At 44.1% G+C, this 26,155-nt stretch overlaps 1 protein-coding gene across 2 annotated transcripts in view; it reads right to left on the bottom strand.

Annotated features, from left to right (window-relative positions):
- Window positions 1-4,253: 4,253 nt before the first annotated feature.
- The window catches only part of SWAP70 (switching B cell complex subunit SWAP70), a 59,551-nt gene continuing 37,649 nt past the window's right edge, over window positions 4,254-26,155 (bottom strand). Inside the window, exons 4-12 of one of the 2 annotated variants that reach the window (XM_006180833.2) lie at window positions 23,906-24,133; window positions 21,756-21,902; window positions 20,512-20,620; window positions 18,590-18,771; window positions 14,274-14,381; window positions 12,605-12,771; window positions 7,399-7,597; window positions 5,811-5,907; window positions 4,254-5,485 (exon numbers count right to left, since the gene is read on the bottom strand). In XM_006180833.2, the coding sequence (XP_006180895.1) occupies window positions 5,379-5,485; window positions 5,811-5,907; window positions 7,399-7,597; window positions 12,605-12,771; window positions 14,274-14,381; window positions 18,590-18,771; window positions 20,512-20,620; window positions 21,756-21,902; window positions 23,906-24,133 (1,344 nt within the window). In that variant the 3' untranslated portion in view covers window positions 4,254-5,378. Of the gene's footprint in view, window positions 5,617-5,810; window positions 5,908-7,398; window positions 7,598-12,604; window positions 12,772-14,273; window positions 14,382-18,589; window positions 18,772-20,511; window positions 20,621-21,755; window positions 21,903-23,905; window positions 24,134-26,155 lie in introns of both variants that reach the window. The other variant, XM_032489039.1, reaches the window with a different exon arrangement.

The raw sequence follows: 26,155 nt of genomic DNA on the forward strand, positions 1-26,155 counted from the left end.
TACTGCGAGGACGCCGGTGCTGGCGTCCGGCTTGGCGGCGCCATTTTGCAAACCTTCCCGGCCCCGCCCCGCAGCCCCCAGGTGCGGCGCTGAGACGCCGCAGGCCAAGCGCCCAACTCAGCACTCAGCCCCACCGCACCCAGACAGGCAGCCTACAGGCTTCCAGAGCCCACCCTCCAGGGCCTCTGCCTACACACGGCCCTGCCCACCAGAGGGCCAAGACCCGGCTCCACTCACCAGTGGGCAGGCACCGGCTCTTCCCTCCAGGAAGCCTGCACAAGCCTCTAGACCCGCCTCACCCACCCCGGTGTCGACACTAGAAGCAGAAATCTCGCGGGACTGAGCCCACCAACAGCAAGCCCGACCCTATGCTGGGACCAGCTGGGCCCTGGCCCTGCCCACTAGCAGGCCAGTGCAACCTTCGGGACACCCTAGACTCCATACTCAGCGGTGTCAAGGACTGGACCCCCACCAATGATACGCAGCGAGGTCTGGGATCCCCGGGTCTTGCAGCCAAACTCCAGGAACCAGCTCTGCCTGCCAGTCGTCTAGCACTAACCCCGAGAACTGGCTTCACCTGCCAGTGGGAGGGCAGCAGCCCCAAAGTCTTCAGGACCCTAACTCCGCCCACCTGTGAGCCAGCACTAGCCCTGGGGTCCCTGTGGTTCCACAACCAGCTGCCTAGTAGCCAGGCCCCATTAAATAGCAGCCAGCAGCCGCCTTACAAGTCAGGGCCTGGCAACCAACGGGACCAGGGTCCAACCAAGTCTCCCAGACCACCCACCCACATAGTCAGCGTGCCCTAACAGAAGGACCCACAAGGCCCTCTTAGGGGGAACCCCTTGAGCATATGGCTTGGCTGACAGGGGAGTGCACTGCTGGGACGCATAGGACGTCTCCTACAGAGGGCCACTGCTCCAAGGTTGAGAAACATAAATAAACCACCACATACATAAAAATACAAATAGCAACTCAGACAAAATGAAGCAGCAGAGGAATATGTTGTACCCAAAGGAACAAGAGAAAATCCCAGAAGAGGAACTAAGTGATGAGGAGATAGGCAATCTACCCAAGAAAGAGTTCAGCATAATGACTGTAAGTGATCAAAGAACTCGGGGGGAGAATGGATGCACAGAGCGAGAAGTTAGAAGTTTTTAAGAAAAGTATAAAGATCAACCAAACAGAGATGAAGAATACAATAACTGAAATGAAAAATGCACTAGAAGGAATCAGTAGTAGACTAAATGATTCAGAAGAATGATCTGTGAGCTGAAAGACAGTCAGTAGTGGAAACCACTGCCGCTAAACAGAAAAAAGAGAAAGAAGAAAAGAAATGAGGATAGTTTAAGAGACCTTTGGGACAACATCAAGTTCACTAACATTCCCATTATAGGGGTCCCAGAAGGAGAAGAGAAAAGGGGCCTGAGAAAATATTTGAAGAGATAATAGCTGAAAACCTCCCTAACCTGGAAAACAGTTGCAGCCCAGGAAGCAGAGCCCTAGACAGGATGAGGCCACAGCGGAGCACACCAAAACCCACTGTAATCAAGAGACCACCATAGGCTGCTGGTCAAAGCAGAGGCAGGGCAACACGGGACAGGAAATGAGCGCTCAGATGGGGAGGACGGCAGGCTACTGGGCTCAGGGCTGAACGGAATGGGGGTTGCTAGACAAAGCCTCCCTCTCCCCACGCCTCACGTCCCACTGGCCCTCAGCTGGGCCCTGAGGACAGCTGTTGAGGAGGTGGACATAAACAGGGTGGAAAACCTTCATTCCTGTGGGTGCACAGCCCTGAGAGTCAGTGTGCTGTGTCTGTGTGGTAGGGATAGAAAAGGAATCTGAGGCTAGCCCTGGATGGAATGTAGTGTCCACAACAGATTCACCCACTACCCAAGGCCAAAGACTCAGCAACCTCAGAAAGGTCAACGGAAGCTGAGCACAGGACCAGGGGGGTCAGGGCCATCCTTCCACAGAGGGGTGAAGCGGGGACATGCGACCTGCTTCGCCCTCTGAGTGAGGGAGATAGAAACACACTGAGATAAAAACGATTGATGTCAAATGCATTTAAAGGACTCAGGAGGAGGCAGGTGGTGTAATGAATCACGTCCGAGAAGAGGGTCAGGTGTTACTGGGTGGATGTGGCTCGTGCCCTTCCAGGTTCTTCTCTGCAAAGTGCAGGCTTTGGACCAGCTGACCCCTGGGGACTAGCTGCTGCAGCATTCTAGAGGCGCTAGTTACAAACAGCAAACTGTACAAATCTTGAGCATAAAGTTGGCATATTTTACTTTTGTAACCACTACCCATTTCCAGCATCCCAGAAGGTTCACTTGTTTCCAGTCAATAACCACCCTTCCCACCCCTAGGTAACCACAATTCTGACTTCGAAATCCACAGATCAGCTTTGCTGGTTCTGGAAATTAATATAAGTGGAATCACACAGTATGCTCTCTGTACTTGGCTTCTTTGCTCAACATAATGTCTGTGAGATCCATCCATGCTGCTGCATTTCTCAGTGATGCTACTTTTTATTAAAGTATCCTTGGTCTGAATACACCACATTCATCGATTTACTCTCTGTTGACGGGCACTTGGGTTGTTGCCGGTTTGGGTCATCCTGAACGAAGCTGCTGTGGACCTTGTTGCAGGGTCTCTGGTGGACACGTGCATCCCTTCCCCTGGGGGATCTGCTGTGTGGGTGTTGTCTTTAGCATGAGTAGGTATCACCATATAGCTTCCTAAAGCTGAGGGGTGAACTTTTACAAGTCTCAGGATGAATATAAATATAAAGAAGGAAGTAGAGGGTGAGTGAGAGGAAAGAAACAGAAAGACACTGAAGTATTCCCAAGACTGACTCTTTCAATAAATGTTAAGCCCCTACTATGAACTGGTAAAAGCCGGACTGCACTCTTCCCTGCTTCCCCGTGGCTGGCCGTCACCTGATCCCTGCTCCACTCAGGCAGCTGTGCCTCGCTGGCACAACCCTGAAGGCATAAGGGAGGCTTTGCCAAGTGGAACAGGCACCAGTGCTCTGCGAGGTACACCCCCAGCGGGGCCATAAATCTGAACACTTGTGCCTCACCAGCTGTGGGATGGTTCTGACAGCCGCTCACTCCCCGTGCTCAAGACTCATGGGAAGAAATCAAGGTCATGACAGCTTTACATTTCACACTTCAGCAACTTGCATCCCAGGAAGACTTTAAAGCATATCCAAAGCAATTCCTTTCACACCTACATTGGAAAGGCATTTACAGAGCTTCTGAAGCACAATGCCCCTCACAGTGGGGTGTGGGGTGGGGGCCAAGGCTCCTGCCCTCTGCTCTCTGTCAGCTCACAGAGCACATGACCCCTCTCCTTCCACATGCATCCCATTTACACCAAAGAGGTCAAATCCTGGGGTTCTTCTCGAGGAAACCCTGACACCAAGAGCCTGCTGTGTTCCAGACCTAGAACCTGCCTTTCTGCATAGAAAGCTTTCTCAATCTGGGCACTATTCACATTTGAGCCAGGTAATTCTTTGTATGGGGACTGTCCTGTGAACCGTGGGATGTTTGGCAGCATCCCTGGCCTCTACCCATCATATGTCAGTAACACTCCCAGTAGTGACAACCAAAAATGTCTCCAGACATCGCTCCTCCAGACATTTGCTAGACCAAGTGGGCCCACTCAGTATAGCTTGATCGTGTCTTGGCAAAACCGTCCCCAGCTGAGAACCACTGCAGTAGAGAAAGAAGTTAAAGCACACCAACCAGTGTGTTCTCTCCTCTAGCAGGGAAAGTTCAGCTTTCCAAGACACAGTCAAGCTGGACTGAGTGGGCCTGCTCAGTCCACAATAGGTTTAATCTCCGCAACCGTGTAAAACCAAAACAAAAAACCACACTGTTTACTCTGGCAAAACTGAAACAAAAACTGAAAGGCATAAAAAGAAAATTCGGGGAAGAAGAGGTAGGAGGATTTGGAGGTAACAGCAGCAATGAGGGAGAAGTCATTCTTCTAAGTTCCCGTCTGTGAGCTGACACGTCTGCTGTGGTTTCCCACATCAGTGACTCAAACACCAAGCCTGAGGCCATAACTAACTTCGTGATAGCATTGGTTTGGGGGTCCAAACTGCAAACCCAGGTTTTCAGGAAGTGTCCCTAAACCCAAGTCCATCTCATTATATGGAAATATGCGTACACACACACACACACACACACGCACACACAAACACACACAGAGCCTTACCCTGCTGTTCTATTAAATCAGCTTAAAATGTATGCTCTTCTGGTATTCTTTATTTTCTTACTTAGTTCCTTTTACTAAAAAACAAACAAACAAAAAACCATACAAAATACTTTTAATACATCTTAGAAAATTAGCAAAAAATTAAGAAAGTTCAGCAAATTACAGTGTACAATATTTAGGTAAGAATGTTTGCAAATTATAAATATTTTGCTCCCTCTCAACATAGCACATCACAAAAATACATTTTAAAACTTTTTTCATGATAATTCCTAGAAATGATCATATCCGTATTTGTTAAGGAAAAGGCCTGATTAGGACAAGCATTCACACACTCCTGAAATGTTCTGTACAGTAACTACAAAAGTAAAACCAAGGGGTCTGTCTGTCAGCACGCTGACTGTTGAAACCATTTTAAATATGAGGAGGAATTCAGTTAGTATCAAAATATCATTCCAAATGGGATTTACTTAGTTCATCTCTGTGCTGTCTTTGATTCATAAGTATCTGTCTCAACCAATGCGTTGTTTAGAAGACTTCTGCCTCCTTGAGACAGTGCCGCTGGAGCCAGGGTGCCAGTCGGTCAGGCTGCATTAAACAGAAACCTGCACAACCAAATACATGGACTGTGACCACTTAGAACGAGGTCCACATGCGGGAGCAGTGACTTCTCCAGCAGAGCAGCAATGGTCAGAGGCATTCCGCGTCAGCTGCAGGCCACGGCAAGCAGACTGGCCCGTCTAGTTTAGAAACGAGCACTCAGAGGAGGAAACTCACTGCCAGGAAAACAACTGGCCAACTGGCTCCAGTCCGCAGAGGTTCCGACACTGGTGAGCTGAGCGCCCGCTCCCCGCCACACACGACAGATGGAGGGCACCACTGCGTCGTCTGGGCCCTGCCTCCTTCTGACAAGAAACTCAGAGCTAAAGGGAATTTCTAGAAGCAGAAGCTTTCAAAGAAAGCGCGAATAAAGCCTGAGGATGTTGACCTTTTTTTTCTCGGGTAAGCCCTTACTTGCAGGCAGGTAAGTAAGAAGGCTCCTTTAGTACACTGACCCCACAGGAGGCGCTGGAGGAAGGAGGGTTAGAAGCAGCAAAGCCAGGTCCTTTTGTCTTTAGCATCAAGCTTTCCAGCTCCGCTCGGAACCCACATGGCTCCGCTCACTCCGTGGCCTTCTTCCCCTTCCAGCTCTTCTCCCTCTCCTCCAGCTCTGCCTGGGTGAACGCGGCGGGGCCCCAGTTAGTGATCAGGTGAGCGTTTTTTGAGCCTAAGAGATAAACACACATCCAACATGGGAAGTAGTATATTCTTCAATTAACATTATCATTTTCCACAGACAAAAGAGTAACTTTTCTACTTCATTTCTTCTCTGAGGAACATCCATAAAGATCAGACCAGCTGAAACAACCAGAAGATGTACACAAAGGGATTAACCAGGCCTTCTTATCTAGCAGAGAAATTTACCCTAAACAGCTGGGTTTCTGTGTATTTGGGCTAAGGGAGTCCTTTTTTTTTTTAAAAAAAACAATTCAACTACACAAATAAAACAGAAAAATGAACTGAATAGCTGATTATTTCAAAGAGTGTGTTACCTGGTTCTATCAATCGAATTAACCCTTCATGCTGGGCCACTTTGTCCTTCCAGCTCTTGGTCTTACTGGTTGCCATCTCCAGCTTCTTTTTAACTCCCTGGAACGAAAGCAGATTTGGGGCTATGCAAACGCACAGGTAGTTTAAGAGAAATAGCGACGACGGGGGGGCTTACCACACACCTGTGGATTATCTCATTAAGTCCTCACAGCCATAAGTAGCAGGAATCATTTTACCATCATTTTTCAGATGTGGAACCCAGGACTCAGAGCCGCTGAGTGACCTGCCTGAGGTCACATGGAGGCCCTAATTCACACTAATTACAGATGAATGTTTAAGATCCTTGTGTGTCAGTTACAGCTTTACCGCCTCTTGGCTCCAAATCTGCCCTTCATTGTCCTGCCTGTGATGACAGGACATTTGTCCCTTGCCAGCTGGCACCATTTAAGCTTTGTCAGTGGAAGGGCTGGCAGGACACTGGAGGAGGCAGGGGCTCTGCTTCCAGGCTCCACTGCACTCTTTTGGCAGCTCCTGCAGCACGTGGGACACCCATGGTACTCATCCCATTGGGTTTTAGTGGCACCTCCCCTGTGGGCAGCTTACACCAGTGCCCCAGAGGGCAGCGTCCCGGTGACAGCACCTCGCTGGGCTTTAGTGCCGTCCAGTGGGCCAAGGCCATGCCCTCTACAAGGGCTAGATCACAGCAGTGGGCTTAAGGGGCCCGAGGGGGAAGGGGGACCCTCTTCCAGATGTGTTCCTTCCCTGGTGCTCTGGGGGTGCTCCACCTCAGCCCCTGAGGCAGTGGTTGCTTCCTGGGCCTGCCATTCCTGCATTCTTACAAGTTTTCTTTGCTGCTTAGCAGGTAATCCCCTGTTACAGTTAATAGCTGTTTATGTTAAACTTTCCCGGTTCAAATTACTGTGTGGTTTCGGTCTCCTGATTGGACTCTGTTACGCCTCATCACCTGTAAAGACTTCTTGTAACTGAGCAGGACGCTATGGGGCCTTCACAGACGGACCCTTTCCCCATATCCTCTGCTTTAGCTCCTCTCTGAAGTGCCAAGATAACAGTACCTGATGCATATTTCCTGAGTTGTTTTTCAGATGCTAAAACCCCCCACCAAATGGACAAAATTCACTACTTGACAATCATGAGCATGTAGCCCCCAGACCAACTGGAGCCCAAGGATTGATCATCTTAACCCCTTAACCGCATCACACCGCCCTGTTACCTCACCATCAACCAATCAGAGCATCGTGCACGAGCTGATCACACACCCTCGGATGCCTCTCCCTCACCCTGCCTTTAAAAATGCTTTGCTGAAACCCCTCAGGGAGTTCCAGTGTCTTGAGTCGTCCTGAACTCCTTGCTTGGTGCCCTGCAGTAAACGCTGCACTTTCCTTCACCACAACCCGGGGTCAGTAGATTGGCTTTACTGCGCACAGGCAAGCAGACCCAAGCTTGATTCAATAACATCCTTACTTATAGATCAGCAAAATTCTTACACAGCTTCTTACAGTGAAGCAAATACTCTGTTGTTTGAAAATGTCTGCGTTTAAAGGCACGTGTTTGCAGAAGAGGCCTGACTACCTCGTACTGCTCAAGCGCTTGCTTCCGCTCCAGCTCCAACTGCTGCAGCTGCTCCATGGCTTCCTGGAGGGCCCGCTCCTTAAGGACGCGCTGGTTCTCCAGCTCCTGCTTCTCTGCCTCCGTTGTCTGAATTGCCTGTTGCTGCTCCAAGTGCCACTTCTCCAGTTCAGCCCTCTTGGAAGACTCTTCCTCCAGCAACCTGCAATGCAGAGAGCTCAGGATCCAACCCACCCGAGTCACCACACCGGACCCAGTGGATGACAGAGGCGCGTCAGAACAGCCTGGAGGTCACTTAACCCACCTCTCGTTTTACAAGAAGGAAACCAGGAGCCAGAGAGGCCCACGTTCACAAAGCTGGCAAGGTGACCATGGGGGCTGCTCCAATCTCTCCCCGTTTCACCCTTTTTAAATAAGTAAGTAAGTAAGTAAAGAAAGAAAGAAAGAAAGAAAGAAAGAAAGAAAGAAAGAAAGAAAGAAAGAAAGAAAGAAAGAAAGAAAGAAAGAAAGAAAGAAAGTGGAAGGCTTCATGGGCCAAGAGCTAAGTGTATTTTCTCAGCTAATGCTCACAATATACTCAAGTATTATTAGTCTTCAGTTTTGAGACAGGGAAAGTGAGGCTGAAGGTTAAGTGACCTGGACTAGGTCACTCACCTGGCAGGCAGGGGGTGAGGCCAAGTTTTGAAACTTGCCTGGCTGCTACAATATTAAAACATTTTTCATCTAGTAAAAACCTATTACCAAGGAAAAAGCCAACAAAGTAATGAAGGCAAGGGAAGAAGGAGCTGACAAAAGGTAAAATAAAAGCAGACACCATTTACTGACCAAGTACTGCGTGTCTGGCTCTTTCCCTTTATTACTGCTAATCCCCCACAATTCTGCAAGGTGTGACCATCCCTGCAGGTGAAGTCAAAGGGTTTAAAAGTATGATGCAGAAGCAGCAGTGGATTTCAGCCCAGGCCTGGGTGACTTCAAAATGTTATCTTTAATAACAGGCTACCTGTCTGAGAATATCCAGCTCTGCAGGTACGTAAATAATTAACATGCAGCCCAACCCGTACCCAAAGTATAGACAACGTGGTGAGATGCCAGCGCAGCACAGAATGCACCTCTACAGAACTGACCGCCAGAATTATGGGAACAAGTCACACAGTTTGCTCTTCTAAAATCAACAACAGCAGAAGTAACGTAACAGACTCTGCACCCCTGTCTGACCACCCCAACTCCTCCATCCCCAATCCCCTAGCTCTGTAAGCATTCCCTCTGCAACGTCCTACAGGGTGGTTCTACTCTGTGTGATGGACCACTCACTGCTTCACAAGCCAGGCCAGTTTATTTCTGGGCAGCCTTGATCCTTAGAAAGCTCTTTCTCAACTAAGACGAACTCTTCCATTCAATATCCCGTGTTCCACAAAGGGCCAATCTGCTGCCTCTGAGACGTCTTGGAGGCTGACATCCACAAGGGAACACAACACTGCCAATGTGGGCTGACCAGTGCAGTGTATTCACTGTCTCGGCATGTGTGTATTACACGCCATCCATGTGTCTTTCTAGGCACAAAGGATACAACAGTGAGCGAGACTGGAAGGACCCTGTTTCTTCATCCCAGTAGTTAAAGTACAGAGAGGAATAGACATTTGCAGGTTAGGCTGCCCAGCACTGAACCCCTTCATTTGTCTAGGGACTCAGCCACAATGGGATGGAAAGTAGGGCCCATCTCCCACCACAGAAGCCACAGGTCAGACCCTGTCCTTCTGCCCCTGGGCAGCCAGGGTGTGGAGGAAGCCCAAGCTGGACTTGGCTAAGCAGATGCCCTTTCCAGAACTTAGACTCTGAAGCAACTGACACAAAGAAGCAGAGACAGTGGAGAATTTATCTTGCTGGTGGCAGAAACATCCAGGGTTGAGTGATGGCAGAAGCAATGGGGACAACTGACCAAACAACCCACAGGCCAATGTTGGCACCAGTGGCATCCTTGCTGGACTTTTCCTGTGGCCTGTCTAGGCTGCCCAGCCTCCCTTGGTTCCTGCCTGTGTTCCAGGCCACCTGCCTTTCTGAGGAATTGGTAAACTTCTAAAGAACCTTCCAAGAAATTCTTTTATTGCTTTAGCTAACCCAAGTTGGTTTCTCTGGTTTGCAACAAGATGCCTGACTAAAGACTTGAAACTCTGAACCTCAGTTTTTTCATTTGTAAAAAAGGAATAGGAACTATAGCCACCATCAAAGGTTTGCTGGTCCATTAAAAGAAATAATGCATTAAGGTACTTAGAACAGTGCCTACCACATCGTAAGAGCTGAATCAAAATCAGCTCGTATTACTTTGGTGGGGCTATTACCTCACTTGCTCTAAGGGTATCTGAGGTGTTCCGCAATCATATCACAGGGAAGTTAACACCCTGAATCTTTTCAAATGAATTACTATTAAGTCAAGTCTCCTGGATCCTGTACTTGTTTGTTGATATTTTAAATTATCTTCTTGGTCTCAAGCCATCATTCCAGGCTTTCAATATCTTTTTTGAATGCTTATTTGACATTCTATATATTACATATCTCCCCCATCTGCAAATGAGATAAAGGAACAGAAACCAACACAGTCTGAGTGAGTACCAAATCCCAACATTAGGCTAAACATTTTGCATGCCCTATCTCTTATAAGCACAACCACCCTACCAGCTTAATTTATAGATAAGGAACTTAAGGCTGAAAGTAGTGAAGTAACTTATCTAAAATTACACAGAAACAAAGTCTTAGAGCTGGGAATCAAACCCAGACTTCACTCCAGGGCTCAGTCCCAACCTGTCTTCAAATACATGAAAAGTATTATCATGTGGAAGAGAGACTATCATTCCACTGGGCCCTATGAGTGGAGCTTAGATCCGTTCGTTCAGAAAAGACTCCTTGGTGCTTACTGGGTGCCAGACACCGCACCAGCTGTCGGGAATACAGATCTGAGAGTTCCCATGCAGGAGAAGCTAGAAAACCTTCAGGATTATACATCAAAAGAACACATCTTAATTTCAATGAAAAAAAATTACAAGTCAAGTTCTTGTATTTCAACAATTTACTATAAAAACTATTTCTAGGGAAACTTAAGACACTGACAGAGAAAGGAGAAAGGACCATCCATTGGAAGAACAATGAGATGCCAGACGTTCCAAGAATGACTTGCTAGTGTTTAAAGAAAGGACAGGAGGTTAAATAAAAACCCCCAACATACATCCTTGGCCCAAGACTACATTTCAGTTCATTAGTGCCAGACTTCAATGTTTCCATCTCAACTCCATGATGATGTCCCTTTATTTTCTACCCAGAAAGGCCTACCCTGAGGAGTGGGAGCAAAGAGAAAGCTCCCTCTGCCAATATGACAACATGTTCCTCTGAATCAGGCCCAGCCTCCTGTGACTTTGGGAAAGAGGTAGCTTCTCCTCACTTAAAAATGACCACTAGAGGGGGCAATTCTGTCCATTTCAAGTTCCAAAAACTAACTTGAAAGAAAAATAATGTACAATAGTAAAATTCATCAAATGGTCTTTATACACCAAGAAAAAGTAGTTAATTTTTGTGCAGTAATTTCAGCTTATTGGAGCAGAGCTGTATGTAGCAGTAATACTTGCATTCAAAAGGTTGAAACCATTCTGCCATTTACTTAAATCAGTATATAAAATAATTAGCCAGAGTTTTTTAAACAACAACATTCATGCCTGGATGGTGTGGATGCTCCTATCCACAGTTACTATGATTCAGTACATTTATGATAGGCCCTACATGTGTATTTTTTTTTAAAGCTTTATAGGTGATTCTGATACTTACCACTGGTTAAAAACTACTAGTTTCAATTATCCAAAACTGTCTCTTATTCAAAACATCACTCATTCTATAAACATGAAATAAAAACATCTTAATACATTTCTAGAGTTATCTGGTTCCCTATGCGATCTAATCTTTGCTGTGTTGTAATTAACCTCCCTCAAAACTGCAGAGAAATATATATAGCATACCTCCCATGAATTCTCTGCACAAAGGCAATATATAAACTCTCAACATGTCCCTTAGAATGTCTCTTTTGGAAGTCACATGAGACTCAAACCTTCCCACACCGTGGGTGGTGTGCTCACATCAGTGCCCAAAGGCACCTGGATGGTAGTCCCAGCACCTGGCTAGCACCACACTACAACAAACACACACATGTGGGACCCATAAATGCCAGGCAATATACTAAGCATTTAATTTTCTATTTAGAAGATAATTTTTTCTTAAAAGAATCAAAATTTTCAAAACCTAATGAGTTTATTTTTGAAGTTATTTTTGGCAACATACAGGACAAAGAAACCTCCCTCTTTCTCTCTTCCCCACCCAAAGATTAAAAGAACATCTTGGTTGCTCTATGGGTGGAATGGCAGCCATGGAAAATCTACCCCAGCTCACCCCATAAATGGTCCCCAAACAGGGGGTGTAGCTCAAAGCATAAAGTGACTGACCAGCTGCTGCTACAGGTAAACAGTTTTTAGTGCTACATCTCCTGACAAGATGTCTTACGGAAAGCAAACAGGGAAGCAAGTTAGAAAGTGGGAGAGGGTAGCTCAGATTTGCTCTTTGGGGTCTTCATTCTACTCTGTCCTCCCTGCTGCTACAAAGGCCAAAAACTGAAAGTTCTCCTCTGGGATCATGAGTATCATAAATAGTAAACCTGACCTTTTTAAAAGCTCCAAGGGGAAAAAAAAAAAAAAAACAAAACTAGGTTTCAAGAACTTCTAAAACTAATACTTCAAGTACAAATTATTTAAGGAATGTCACCGATCCTGAATGACCAAACGGAAACTGCTTAGCTCCTCATTACCCTCCAAAGTGGCTGCAACTCTGGCCGGAAGCAGGCACCTGCCTGCACACATGTTTCTCAGATCTGGAACATGTGGAAGAAACCAGGTTCTCACCAGATCTGATCCTGGGTCCTTGACACTGTAGGATATGACTAAGGGCACCCCCATCAAACACATCCACCCGACTGCTCTGAAACAGATGTAAGGCCTGTCTTTAGCCCCAGAAGCGAGGGTCTTCCAGAGTCCCAGATTCCCGGAGAATATATAACCCAGCCAGCCAAGCCTCCAGGGTCTCTCCAATCTGGCAGAGACACCCTCCTCTCTGGCAGCCCTAGAAGGTGTACAAGCCCAGGCAAAGCACGTGAAGCACAGTGGATGAGCTGATCTGGCACCTGGCCTGAAGCTTCCGCACAGTCTCTTCATCTTGCCGGGCCTGTCTCTCATCTTCAAGAGCCTCCTGCAGCTTCAGGTACATGTCTTCCAGCTCCCGGACCCGCTGCAAATACTGTTCCAGTTCAGAGGACTTTTGGGCAACCTGTTCTTCCATCTGCTGCCTGATCTGATGGTATATAAAAGGGTCATGTTTAAACTCAGATTGACTTCACCCCCCGGAAAAGCCTCCCGCCGCTCCACCACCATCCTGAGCAAAGCCACAGCTCACAGCCCACAGCTGCAGCCCATCAGGGCTGCAGGGCCCCGTTCTTTGCTCCCTGAAGACGGAGGAAGTGAGAGCACCACTCCCAGCACCAATACCGACTCCAAGACCACAACCAAAGGGCTCAGTCACGCAGACTACAGCCCCAGCGCCGCTCTCCTGCCCTGGTGGACTTCTCATCCCTTTCACTCCACATTTCAAACTCAAGAAAAAAATATTCCCCTGTATAATTTCTCTTTAAACCCCTTTCTTTGTTAAAGCTACAACCTCTTTACCAGTAGAGTCTTCTCTAAAAGGAATGAACCTATTCCCAGGCAGAATGGCCAAAGGGTTGAAATAAAGAGAAGAAAGGCTGCTCTGCAGTGAGCCCTCCTGCACTCACCTGGCTGCCTAGCACCCCTCCTCTCTCCCTCCCTGTAGGGCACCTTCAGCTCTGGGAGACCTCATGCAGTTAACTAGTGTTCTAACAAGCTTATGGTTTCTCCCTTCTGGATTAAAGAGTTCTGAATCTCTGCCTTAAAAGTTAAAAGACAAGGACACCCTAAATACAATATTGTACACCTTAGCATACCCCTCTGCAGTTTACAAGGTATTCTCACTTGCATTAGCTTACCTCATCCCCATTAGGGTCCTGAGAGATCATGTGACTAGCCCCCTAATTTGAAGAAGAGAAACTAACGCTCATAAGAAGGAGCAGAGAGGACAGGAACCCAGATCTTATGGCTGCGAGTGCAGCCCCCTCTCAGACCACATGTGTCTTCCTCTCCCAGCACAAAGCGTCTACTTCAACTCTAAGCAGCAAAAGGTTGCTACAGGAAACGTCACAGCACCTATTTAATAGGCCCTGGGCTCAGCCCTCTCCCACGCACTGTAACTCAACGTGAGGAGACCTGTGTTCCAATCAACCAGCTCACTACCTGAGGCAACCTGGATCTTGGGTCTCTGGGGGATGGAAGCCTTAAGATGAGTCAGAGCGGCCCAGAGCAGCAGACCAGCATTCACATGTTCTCATGACTTGAGAAACCCCTCACTTTAATAATTTTACCAGGATGGGAGACGCTGCCCCAGACAAACTAAGACATAGAGTCATCCTACCTACAGTACTTGTCATCCCATTCCATACATTTCTCCTTTGGGGTCTTGAGGGCAAGGTTTCTCTTTACATCCCTGGCACAGTGCCTGGCACACAGAAGGTGCTGAATAAACCGATAATGAATGAATAACAAACACGTAACTTCCCCAACGGCCCAATGCAAGGCAGCAGCAGAGCCAAGCTGGCAAGACGGCCTCACTCCAGCCTCCTGGGTCCTCACCCTTCCACCACCCGTCCTCGCCCCTCTGCTAACCCGGGCTGGCTCTGGGAGTTAGGAGTTGCGGCAGCCTGTCCCCAGGCCAGCGGTACTCACAAGCTTCTCCCGCTCCAGCTCTGTGCTGAACCTGGCCTGCAGCTCCACTTGAGTCTGAAGGCGCTTCTTTTCTTCTTCTGCTGCCCGAGATGCTGCTTCTTCCAGTTTCTGCCCCAAAACCCATCCACAGAAAAGCAGGAAATGTTACAGTGGAAGTGCATTTGGAGAGAAACGGTTACATTTAAACACAGTGGAGAAGCCAAACATTCTCGATGTTCAATAAAGACAGAAGAAAAACATATAGATCCACTGGAATTCCATTCCAACAATTTACGCAGTCAATATACAAAACTAGTTAGGTAAATGAATGACTCTTAGTAAGTCTGAACAACATTCTGCAAAGAAAATTTTAGTATAGTCATTAGTTAAATTCACTTGCAAATGCATTTGTGAGGTTTGAATCTATTTTCTGAGCTCGTCCTATACAGTTTCATCATCTTAACATTATTCCTTAAAACGTTCACCAGAACTCAACTTCCCAAAGGGTGGCATCAGGAACTCCATGGACACTTTCCCCAGAGAAACAATAATTAGAAAAAAAAAAAACTATTTAAAATCTCTTGGAATTATCCTAAAAGCATACAGCAAATGGAGAACATTTATACAAGGAAACCAACTAAATCTCAGCAAGGACATCTACGTGAAAGTCTATGGCATTTGAGGCATGGTGCAGGCCCTTCTCTACACCCCCAGTGACAGTGAGAAGGAGGCTCTACCCCATGGCCATGGAACCAAGAACACCAGACTCCCTCTCTCCGCAGCGCCCAGTCTAGGGCTACGTTAGAGACAAAAAGAAAAAGTTCCCTGCCACTTAAGTAAACAAAGGATTTTGCACCATCAAGCCATCAGCCACTGCCACTGCCCCATGTGTGCCCTGAGGGGAATTCAGGATGGAGAAAAACAATACTGGCCCTAGATAATTAAGACGCACATCTAAGAAATAATCTTAATCAGCCCAGACTTGTGTCTTCCCATATATAGAGAAGCACTAAAATCATTAACTTGAGATATCTGGTTTTTGTGATTAGCAGTAACTACATGGTTCTTTTTTCCCCCAGCAAAAACTCCTAAACAACCTGGCTCTTCCCTTACCTCTTTGAAGGTTAAGGTTTTGAAGATTAGTTCCTCAGAGCTGAAAGGCTCCCTCCCGGGCTGCAGTCCCTCAGTAAGGTCCCCAAATAAAACATAACTCTCAACTTTAAGGTTTTGCGGTTTTTTGTTTGTTTGTTTTTTGTTTTTCAGTTGACAAGACCAGCAGACTAAACCACAAGCCAGCTAGAAGTCCGACAGAGGAAACCAGGAGAAGACAGCAAAGAAGAGCCGCCATGTAGTAGGAGTAAGTCTCAAAGACAGGCCCCCAGGACTACATGTGGGTCTGAATTTAAATATCAGACTGTGGGGCAAGTTAGGCCCCAGGGCACTGCTGCAGGCGGTAGAGCAGTCAGTGTGAGATGAACAAGTGGATGTCATACCAACAGGGGCAGCCGGCTTAACAGGAGACGAGACGGCCAAACAGCCCTGCTGCCATATACAAAAATAAACTCATAATGGATTAAAGACCTGAATGTAAGACTGGACACCATAAAACTCCTAGAGGAAAACACAGGCAGAACACTCTTTGCTGTAAATTGCTGCAACATTTCTTTGATCCACCTCCCAAATGAAATAAAAGCAAAAATAATTGGACCTAATTAAACTTAAAGGCTTTTTGCACAGCAAAGGAAACCACTGACAAAACAAAAAGACAACCTACAGAATGGGAGAAAATATTTGCAAATGATATAATTGATAAAGGATTAATATGCAACATTTGTAAACAGCTCACACAACTCAACACCAAAAAACAAACAACCCAAACCCTTATACACTATCGTTGGGAATGTTAAGTTGGTGCCATCACTGTGGAAAACAGTATGGAGGTTCCTCAAAATAGTAAAAACAGAACTATCACATGGCCCAGCAATTCCACTCCAGGTATATATCTGAGAAAAACTTACATACTGTATTCTATTTATATGACAATTTGGAAAAGGCAAAAATGTAGGGACAGAAAACACATCAGCGGTTTCCAGGGGTCAGGAGTAAGGGGAGAGTCTAAACACAAGGGGCAGCATGAAGGAATTCTTCCAGGTACTGGAATTGTTCTGTGATGGTTTCAAGAATCTCAGCACTTGTAAAAACTCATAAAACTATACCATGATACTGCGATTTACAGTAAGTAATACATATATTCACTCTTGTGAACTGAAATATGTGTATCAGTTTCTGGCACAGGTCTCCCCAAATCTTTGTAATTTCCTAAGTGTTGAGAGTGATAATGAAGTGACTTCTAGAAAGCACCTATGGATGGGGCTGGTTCCAATGGAGCCAACCATGTGATTAGAGAGTTGGAATTTTCAGTCCTACCCTCTGACCTCTGGGGCTGGAAGATGAGTCAATCACCAGTGCTAAAGATTTAATCAATCATGCCTATGCAATGACTCCTCCATAAAAACCCAAAGGCACAGGGTTCACAGAGCTTCCAGGATGGTGAACACATGGAGATTTGGGGAGAGTGATGCGCCTGGAGAGGGCATAAAAGCTCCATGCCCTTTCCCCACACCTTGCCCTATACATCTCTCCCATCTGGCCGTCCCTGAGTTATATCCTTTTATAAGAAATCAGTGACTAGTAAGTAAAATGTGTCTGAGTTCTGTGAGCCACTCTAAGCAAATTAATCGAACTTGAGGAGGAGGGTTGTAAAAACCTCTGATTTATAGCCAGTTGCTCAGAAGTGAAGGTAACAACCTGGACTTGCAACTGGCATCTGAAGTCCAAGGAGGAGAACCTCCACTCTGTCAGTCAGAAGCCCAGGTCACAACCTGGGCGTGGGACTGGCACCTGAGGCGGGGGCTGGGGGGTAGCGGGTGTCCAGTCTTGTGGGGCTGAACCCTGTGGAACCTGATGTCATCTGCTGGCAGACAGTGTCAAAGCTCAGCTGAACTCTCACACACCCTGCTAGTGTCTGAGCGCTGCTGACTGTACATCTGGGGAACTCCCTCCCCTACCCACGCTGGAACTGGTCCCACAAACATTTTATATACATGAACCTTGAATCTTACTGGTTTTCTTTTTTTTAATTACAAAGAAGGAAAGGATAGTAGAGCTTCTGAAATACTGGCAATATTCCATTTAGCCTGGGTAAGTAGTTTCAGGGGTCTTCACTTTATGATTATTCATATATACAAATTTAACACTCTCTTCTGTATGTATGACTTTTTTCATAATTTTTTAAAATTACAAAAGAAGGACACTAAGCCCAGATCCCTGCTTCTGCTGTGCACAGAAGGAATGGAGGAAGCGGTGCTCATCCTGGCCTACTCAGGGAGTTTCACAGAAAATGCATGGCAGCAGGAAGAAGCAAGATGCAAGAGAGATTCAGGGGGAAAGGCACAGGACCTGCGGAGCTGCTTTTAGAATGCAGGTGTGCTGGACAGGAACAACTATTTCTAAGATTGTACGCCCATCTGGTTCGTAAGATTATAAAAGTACTAGAAAAGTCTTTACTCGTCAGTCTACTCAGAGGAAGTCAGCACAGAGTGTGGCATTTCCAGGGGCTGCAAAGGGAGAACCCCACCAGGAATGTGGGGGCCTTGAACTATGGGCAACTCCCACATCCCAGGGCAAAGGTGCTGCACAGGAGGACACAAAAGGATGAGCTTGTGGTTAGCAGGTGACCACTGATTCAAGATAGACGGGCACAACCCAGAGGCACCTCAAATAAAAACCACGTCCACACACTGCAGCCTCAGCACCACCCCCGAACCGTGATGAACACACCAAGGAGCAAGGTTTCCCAATGATTGTCAACTCTGCCACACAGCCTGAGGTACTCAACCTCCTAGCCCTGAGATGGAAACAGATGCTGACCCAGACTGTATCTTTGACTCCAAATAGTATGTAAAACCCACAATTTTTAACACTCACATTCCTCATGAGTTAAGATGGGGGCAAAAAGGGTAAAATTGGAAAAGCAAGACACCCAAAAGTGATGTTGACATCCTTAGGGAGATACAATTTCTCATCTTTCTCTGACAAAATTCAACTGTGCTCATTGTTCTCTAAATGTTCTTTTCTGGTCAGTCAAATGTCCTTGCTGCCCTGAGACCCTCATACTTTGAAGGGCTGGGAAAACTAGGACGTCTCACTCCATGGTCTAGATGCACTTGCTGCGAGCACAGTTCATCAAAAAAACCCCCCGACGGTTGCGTTCTTCTGTCTCGGTGAAATCAAAGCTGCAGCGGAACGCGAGGCGCCCCAGCCCAGCTTCCACCCACCTTCCTCACGGTCTCCAGCTCCTGCTGCTTGTTTTCATTTGCCGCCTGGAGCTCCTTCATCTGTCGCTCCAGCTCCTCCTGCTCAGCCAGCAGCTTCTTTCGGAGTTCTTTCCGACGCTGGCGGGCTTCTTTGTGTGGTGGGGGGCTGCCCAGCTTCAAGAGATGGATAGTAGACTGGATGGCTGTGAAAGGTGTAGGAGAAAAAATGGGAATTTATTCTTTGTAAGACTAACGTGTAAATGGCATCGTGGGAAGAAAACCAGAAACCCAGGAGAGGTTCTGCTTCTGCCACTGAGCAGCAGTGTGACCATGAGCAAATCACATAACCTCTTACAGCATCAGTTTCTCACCTCTAAGATGAGAGAGATGATCTCTAAAGTCCCTTCCAGGTCTCAAGTTCCATAACTGCCTATCTATCCTTAAACAGATACTTGATTTGGGAATATCGCACATATTTGAGGAACTTAGAACACGGCTTTCAACCTGCTTCTCTATACTTCCCAAAAGGTCAAATAAGAACGAGACATAGTAAGGGCTGAGATTCAGAGTTCCTGGAATCTGACTTGCTACCTGCTGTGTTCAGCCTGCCCCTCCCTACGCGTTATGAAACCATCTCCCTATACACTTCCTTCCCGACGTGGCAACAGCAGCTTCCATGTATTGAATACTTGCTTATATACACCCTTTACGTGCGTTACCTAATTTTTATATGAAATCTGATCTCTCCTACTTGTTTCAGTTATTTAAATAGCTAGAACTTTCACACTGTTCAAATTTAAAAGCATGGAAGGACATGAAAGTCTCCCTCCTACTCCTGTCCCCAAGTACTGAGCTCCCCACTCCACTGGCCACTAACGTTAACGGTTTCTGCATGTCTCTCCTGAGATACTTCAAGCAAGCACAAATAAACATGTATATATGTCCTCCACCTTCTGTTGACACAAATGGTGGCATAATGCACTCTTCAGAGTCTTGGTTTGTCCACTGAATTTACCTTGGAGACCTTTCCATATCAGTCCACACACATGAAGCACGGCACAGTTCTCCACTGTGTAGCTTTACCATAATCTATTTAACCATTGCCCAATTAATGGACATTTGTTTGTAATCTAACACAAACATTTCTGCAATGATGTGTCATTTTCAAAATGTGCGAGTTTGTCTTCATTATCTAATTATTAACCCTCACAACAACCCTGAGAGGCAGGCACTATAATTAGCCCCACTCCACAGAAGAGGAAAGCCGCTACAGAATCCCTAACTCAACCCAGCGACCCAGGAAAGAGGATTCAGACCCAGCCAGGAATCCTTACCTCAAACTCTTAAACCACATCAAAGTGACCACAATGTTCAATAAAACAATTTTGCCTATGTTCAAGAATATAACACTCAGAATCCCCTTTCATGATTAAAAAGAAAATCTCATCAATTGTATTTCATTCTTTACTAATTTTGGAGTAATACTTTACCTTAAAAGTTGTGAAATCAAAAGTTTGTGTTCTTGAGATAAATGTTTGAAACTAGTGATTACTTGTGAAAGTAACAGCTCTTGAAAATTACTTGAAGTATTCAAAACCAATTGCATAATTCCTCTTTTGTTTTACATATTACTAAGTACTCAAAAAGGCCACTTTAAAATTCTTTACAGTCCTTAAATGGGGGAAATTCCATAGTCTTTAAATAATAAGAGTAAATAAAACCTAAAATGTCCAGTTTATAATTTTCCCACAGTTTATAAGTTCATTAGGCAAACAAAATTGATGAAAATTTGGGGAACTCTTCTCAATTTGTTTTTTTTTTAGCTATGGTGTTTCACATAGAAATAACTATAGACAATGAGAAAACAAAGCCTTGGTATATTTAATATGATTCAAAAACAGAAAGTCAGAGCTCTCATCTTATATCATGACAAATGATCTTACCTTGAATCCACTCTTGTTTCTTCTTCTTATCTGAAGCACTGATTTCAAAGGTCTTATCAAAACATTTTATGAGAAAAAGGCATTTCTTTCCATCTTTGTCAGGCAAGGACTAAAACAGAAACCAAAATTAGTCTTTCAAATTTTATTTTCAAATGTTTAGATTAAATTCAATCCTACTTATTTACACAAGAAGTACCCATAACTTAATATTACTGATTTATTAATGCTGCCCCTTAGGCAACATCACTTAAGGTAAAAATGACCCCTGATTAATAAACTACATCTAGACTTGGAGAACCAGCAACACCTGATGGGCCATGCTTTGGGCTTTCGTGAGCGCAGCAACTCCTGTACCAGAGCATGTCTCTTACAGAACCCTGGAAGATGTACCCATGGAATTGTTAAAACAGGTGTTGTCTCCTATGGGATATGAGGCTTCTAACCCAGGGTGATTCCCACGCCCTCCTGATGCGTCTCTCCCTTCCTTGCACCAGGGATGCTGCTGCTGGCAAGCTACAATTCCCGTCCTGTACGCTTACAAGTAGACTGGTATGACCTATGGTAATCTCATGAGTCTCTATGTTTAGTTGAGTCTAAGAAGACCCCTTCCTGAGAACTGCACACCCTAAGACATTAACATACACCATCTCATCCGTGAAAACACATTATCATTTATGAATGAGATCTTAGGTACTTTAAATGTTCTTCAACAAATACAGACACGGTAATAGTTCACATATAAATTAAAAACTCAAGATTTTATGTTCTTGAGGGCTTCACTTCTTTTTACAGGATAGCAGCTGTGAATAAAGTGTCCTAAAGTCACCCTAAGTATTCAAAGCAATGCTCACAGCTTCTTTTGGTTTATTTATTACACTCAAAATGGCCAAGGTATATGGTATATTCATGATTTCAAACACTGTCTTACTGATTTTTTTTTGCTTTGTTGTCTTATTTATAACTATTTTATTCAACAAATGATTCCTTAAATCATTTAAGGAATGAGATTTAATCCCTATACTTTCTTCTTGAGTATAAGACAGAAAATAAATTCACATTAGAAAAATATTTTGTCAGTTACCTCTACTTTTTGGTTCAGAAACTATGGCAACTGTATTGCCTATATTATTTTGGAAATATAAATTTTAAGATTATTTATAAGGCTCTGGAGTCCAGAAGAAGGAAGATAAACTACTTGAACAGCAGGGGGCAGCACGGGAAAGAGGTTAACAGTTGACTCTTACCTCTACACAGCAGTTCTCATCCAAGAGAATGTCTCCTTTCTTATCTTTCAGATCCTCACTCACATAGTAAGAGATTATGCTGGGTTTTAGTACAAACCAGCGTTCAGTCCAGTTTTTCCGTCTATGGCCTTTTTTCATCATGTAACCCTATGAAAGATCAAATCTAATATAAATGCCCATCCTTCTATTTATAAGAGCTGATTATCTCTTCCTTGATATTCTTGCCTACTCCATTATCTGATGTATGCATGGTGTTGAACACATGAATATCAATGGTTCTTGCCCTTTGTGGATCATGAGCCTTTGAGGAACTATGAAGTCAGGGCACTGTACCCAGTCAACTTCATGCAAGCACATGCAGGTGAAATTTACACAGAATTTTAGGCACTCAAAGATATCCCCTGCCCCCTCCAAGTTATATGCAGATAAGAGACTTAGGTCTCCTGATGTTAACAGCATTGTGGGGTTTTTTTTTTTAATTCCTTATCTTTTAGGGATACCTACTGAAATATTTATAGATAAAATGAAATGTCTGGATTTGTGTCAAGACAATGGAGAGGTAAAGTAGGTGAGGAGAATTAACCATGTGTCAGTGATTCGATCAGGGAGGGAGTTCATTATGCTATTCTGTCTGCTCCCTTTAAAACACACACACACACACACAAAATGATTCTCAGTAAATCTAGAGCCCCATCAATGAAAATGCTAAAAGGTATCAACGTGGCTAAGAATATCTTCTCAACCAAACACCCTCTGGCACCAACCTCTCTACTTGACCTCTCACGATTCTGGAGGATGAACTCTGCCTCAAGGAAACAGAAAAAGAACTGGACTAGTAGTTGGCATACTGCCTTCTAAGTACAGCTTCTACACTCACACTTATTAGCCCTGTACTTCCTTCCCACATACCGGCCTCAAAGATGTGTGATTCAAAAGTTTACTCCAACAAACTACACATTATTGTAGGCCAATGCCCTTCAGGATTGTTCAAGAGCAGTTGACGTTTCAAATATTAAATCTACAGGTGCTCATAGCCTGTGATAGACTATACATATCGTTAAACATACGACAATAGCTTGGCTGTATCTTTTGATTGTTATACTAAGTTCTAATCATATTACGTGTTCAGTTTCCTAGTCTTTGCACGTTCAAGCCAAAGCCATCTCATACTGAAATTCACCTGTAGTTCTATACTCTGCCATCCTAATGGGCCTAGAAATCCTCTTCAGTAAAAGACCATGTCTCATACCTCTTTGTGGCACCAAAAACCTACACAAATCAAGCCTCAATTAAAATTTATCAATGGGCTGCATTTGGAGAATAGAGCAAAAACAACAATATCATCTAATGGAGCAAAGAAAGGACCAAAGTAAGGAAATCCCAAATTGGAGTTATGATTCAATATAATAATGTAAGACATTTGAAAGATCCATTAAAAATATATAAATTCTATTTAATAATCATGAAGCTTCCCATATGTATTTCAGATGCTATGCAGGTGCTTAGAAGACAAACATTTTAATCTAATAAGATAAATGCAACTTTGCAATATAAAGGTATTTTTTCCCAAAAGTAAGGATATTTTTCTGCTTTTTATAAAAATATAATATATACAAAGAGATTAATATATATAAACATATAAAATAGTAAGTTCAATAATAAGAAAAGAACAAAGAATAAAATGCATGGAACTCTCACAATTCATAGGTGATCACTTTTAACATTTTGTCACTCACCCTTCCAGACAGCTCTACACACACATCCCCTTACATGAAGGGGATTTACCTGCTGCTCAACAACCTGTGTTTTCTTCTTTTTCTACTGAACAACATGCCACGGGATCTTTCACATGACTGATAATGGATGTATACGTGACGCCAGAGTACTTCAAAAATGTTTAGAAATGTGATCATTTAAACAGTCCTTTCAAAATAGTAACTTCCCAATGCTTAACTGCATTTCAAAACTGCACCAGTGATTCTTTACAATGAAAGCCTAATACAAGACTGAGAAAATAAGAAACTTTATTCCTGTTCTAAATCAGCGTAGAAGTGTAAGTGATGTATACTTATCTTTGTGATGAAAACTTGCTGTATTGCAAATATGGCAAATTCTAAAGGTGAGGAGAAACAGTGTTACAGGACTCTTACCTGTTTCAACACATCTAATATAAGCTCATTAAAGACTTCATTAATTGCCATGGACACTGTTTGCTGGTCCATGCCTTTGCTAAACTGTCCGTTTCCGATAAGCTCAATCAGTTCCCACACGGAAAGGCCATCCTTACTGTCATCGAAGTTGATTTTATAATGTTCAAATTGTTCTTGCTGCCAACCTCCTCCCATAGCTTCTGTAAGTTTCTTAAGCAGGTATTCAATCTATATAAAGAATTGAAAAATTATTATTTCCTAGCAAAAAAAACTTTTTAGCTTAGCTTGCATCTATGTTATTTACACTGATAAGGTCAATTTAAGAAATACTCTTGCATAGTTCCCAAACTGTATCTTTAAAGACTCACAATAGTATCAGGGAGAAGGGTATGGATAAAATGCCAATAACTCTATATTAACCTAGAACAAGTAGAGGAATAAAAAACCGGATCCTTGCACAGAATAGTAATATTTATATACAGAACTAAAACACACTGCACACATACACTGTATATACAAACTAACAGATGTGACTTGATTACTCTCTGTTGGATTTCAACATACCAGAATACTAATTTTACTGAACCAATATGCAAGCACTAAATTGAATAAGCATCTCAAAGTATTTTCAAGTTAGTCCCCAATTTACAAATTTTCCACAAAAGTCAATTATTTGAAATTCATGCTGCTTCTTCCCATCAGGACACTGACAATGTCGTAAACAATGGTTGAATTCCTAGCCTGGGATGGAAACGCTAATTAAATTCTGGAACACATACCTCTGTATATAAAAATAGTAGAAAAAAACTGCTACTGAATAACTTAATATGAAAAGAATATATATATGTATAACTGAATCACTATGCTGTACACCAGAAACTAACACATTATACATTAACTATAGTTCAATTTTTTTTAAAGTTCTAAAATAGTAACGGCTAAACAAGACAGTGAAGCAGTCATACTGAATGAGAAATTGATCTCTCTTACCTTCTGGAAGACCTGGGTATCCTGCAGTGCCCAAACTCAACACGTCCAAAAACTGAATGAACCACCTCTACCTTCCGAAGAGATTCTCCTCCCACTGATTTCCGTTGGGAGCAACACATTCACCCGTGCCAGGATCCTTTTCCCACTCCCTTACATCAAATCAGTGACAAAATCCTACTGTTTTTACTTCCACTCTTTAAACCCTGCCCTGGCTCTCTATCACCTCAAAGATAAAGGCCAAGCTCCTCTGCGTCCCCTGCTGATCATGCCCCTGTCTACTAAGATGTTTTCCACCATGCCCCGCTGCAGATTTTACAGTCCACCAGCACCACCTTCACCACAGATCCCAAGTGTGTTCTCAAAAGGGCTGGTGAGAAAATATTTAAGACTTTATACACTTCTGGTATATGTTTTTTTATTTGTTTGGTTTTTTTTTAAAAAACAACCCTTTAAAAATGTAAAACTATTCTTAATACATGAGCTATACAAAAACAGGCTGAATTCAGCCAGCAAGTTGTAGTCTGCCAACACTTGCTACAGATTATAAGTAGTTCACCCATTTAACTCACTTCTTTATGCTTCTACACCTTTCCGCAAACTGTCCTCTCTGTCTAGATTACCTCTCCTCGTTTCTCTTCCTGGCTAACTAGTATCTGTTCAACTCCTACACCATCTGGAATATTCCCAAACAGTCCCAAATGTGCCCCAGCAGCACCTGGAAGCCTGTTGGAAATGAAGACTCTCACACCCCACCAATCACCCAAATACCAGAATCTGCACAAGAATCCCAGGTACTTCCACATGCACATTAAAGTTTGAGAAGTGCTGCTCTGGTAAAAACTGCTCTGACCCAGATCAGGTGTCTCTCTTCTATGTCACTGCACCCAGCATACTATATTGAAATCATCTCTATACTGATTTGCTGCCCACCCCCACCCCGTTGATTTGTTGAATTCCTTATAGGACAGACAATGTCCCACTCATCTTTGAATCTCCAGAATTCAGCATTGTACATAGAATATAGTAGAGCTCAATTAATGAAAGGAAAATAAACTAAGCCTGGATTTTCTCATCTATGAAATGGGCATAACACCATTCACCATATAGAACTACTATAGGGATAAAATGAGACAAATACAGAACAATGTGTACAATGTCTGGCATAGTAAGTACTCCATCAATGTTACTTCCTTCTGTACTGAGTGGAATATTATTCAACCATTTTAGAAAGCATTTATGAAATAACGAAGTGAAGAAGGA

This window comes from Camelus ferus, chromosome 10 (genome assembly GCF_009834535.1).
Source record: "Camelus ferus isolate YT-003-E chromosome 10, BCGSAC_Cfer_1.0, whole genome shotgun sequence".
NCBI classification, from domain to species: Eukaryota; Metazoa; Chordata; class Mammalia; order Artiodactyla; family Camelidae; genus Camelus; species Camelus ferus.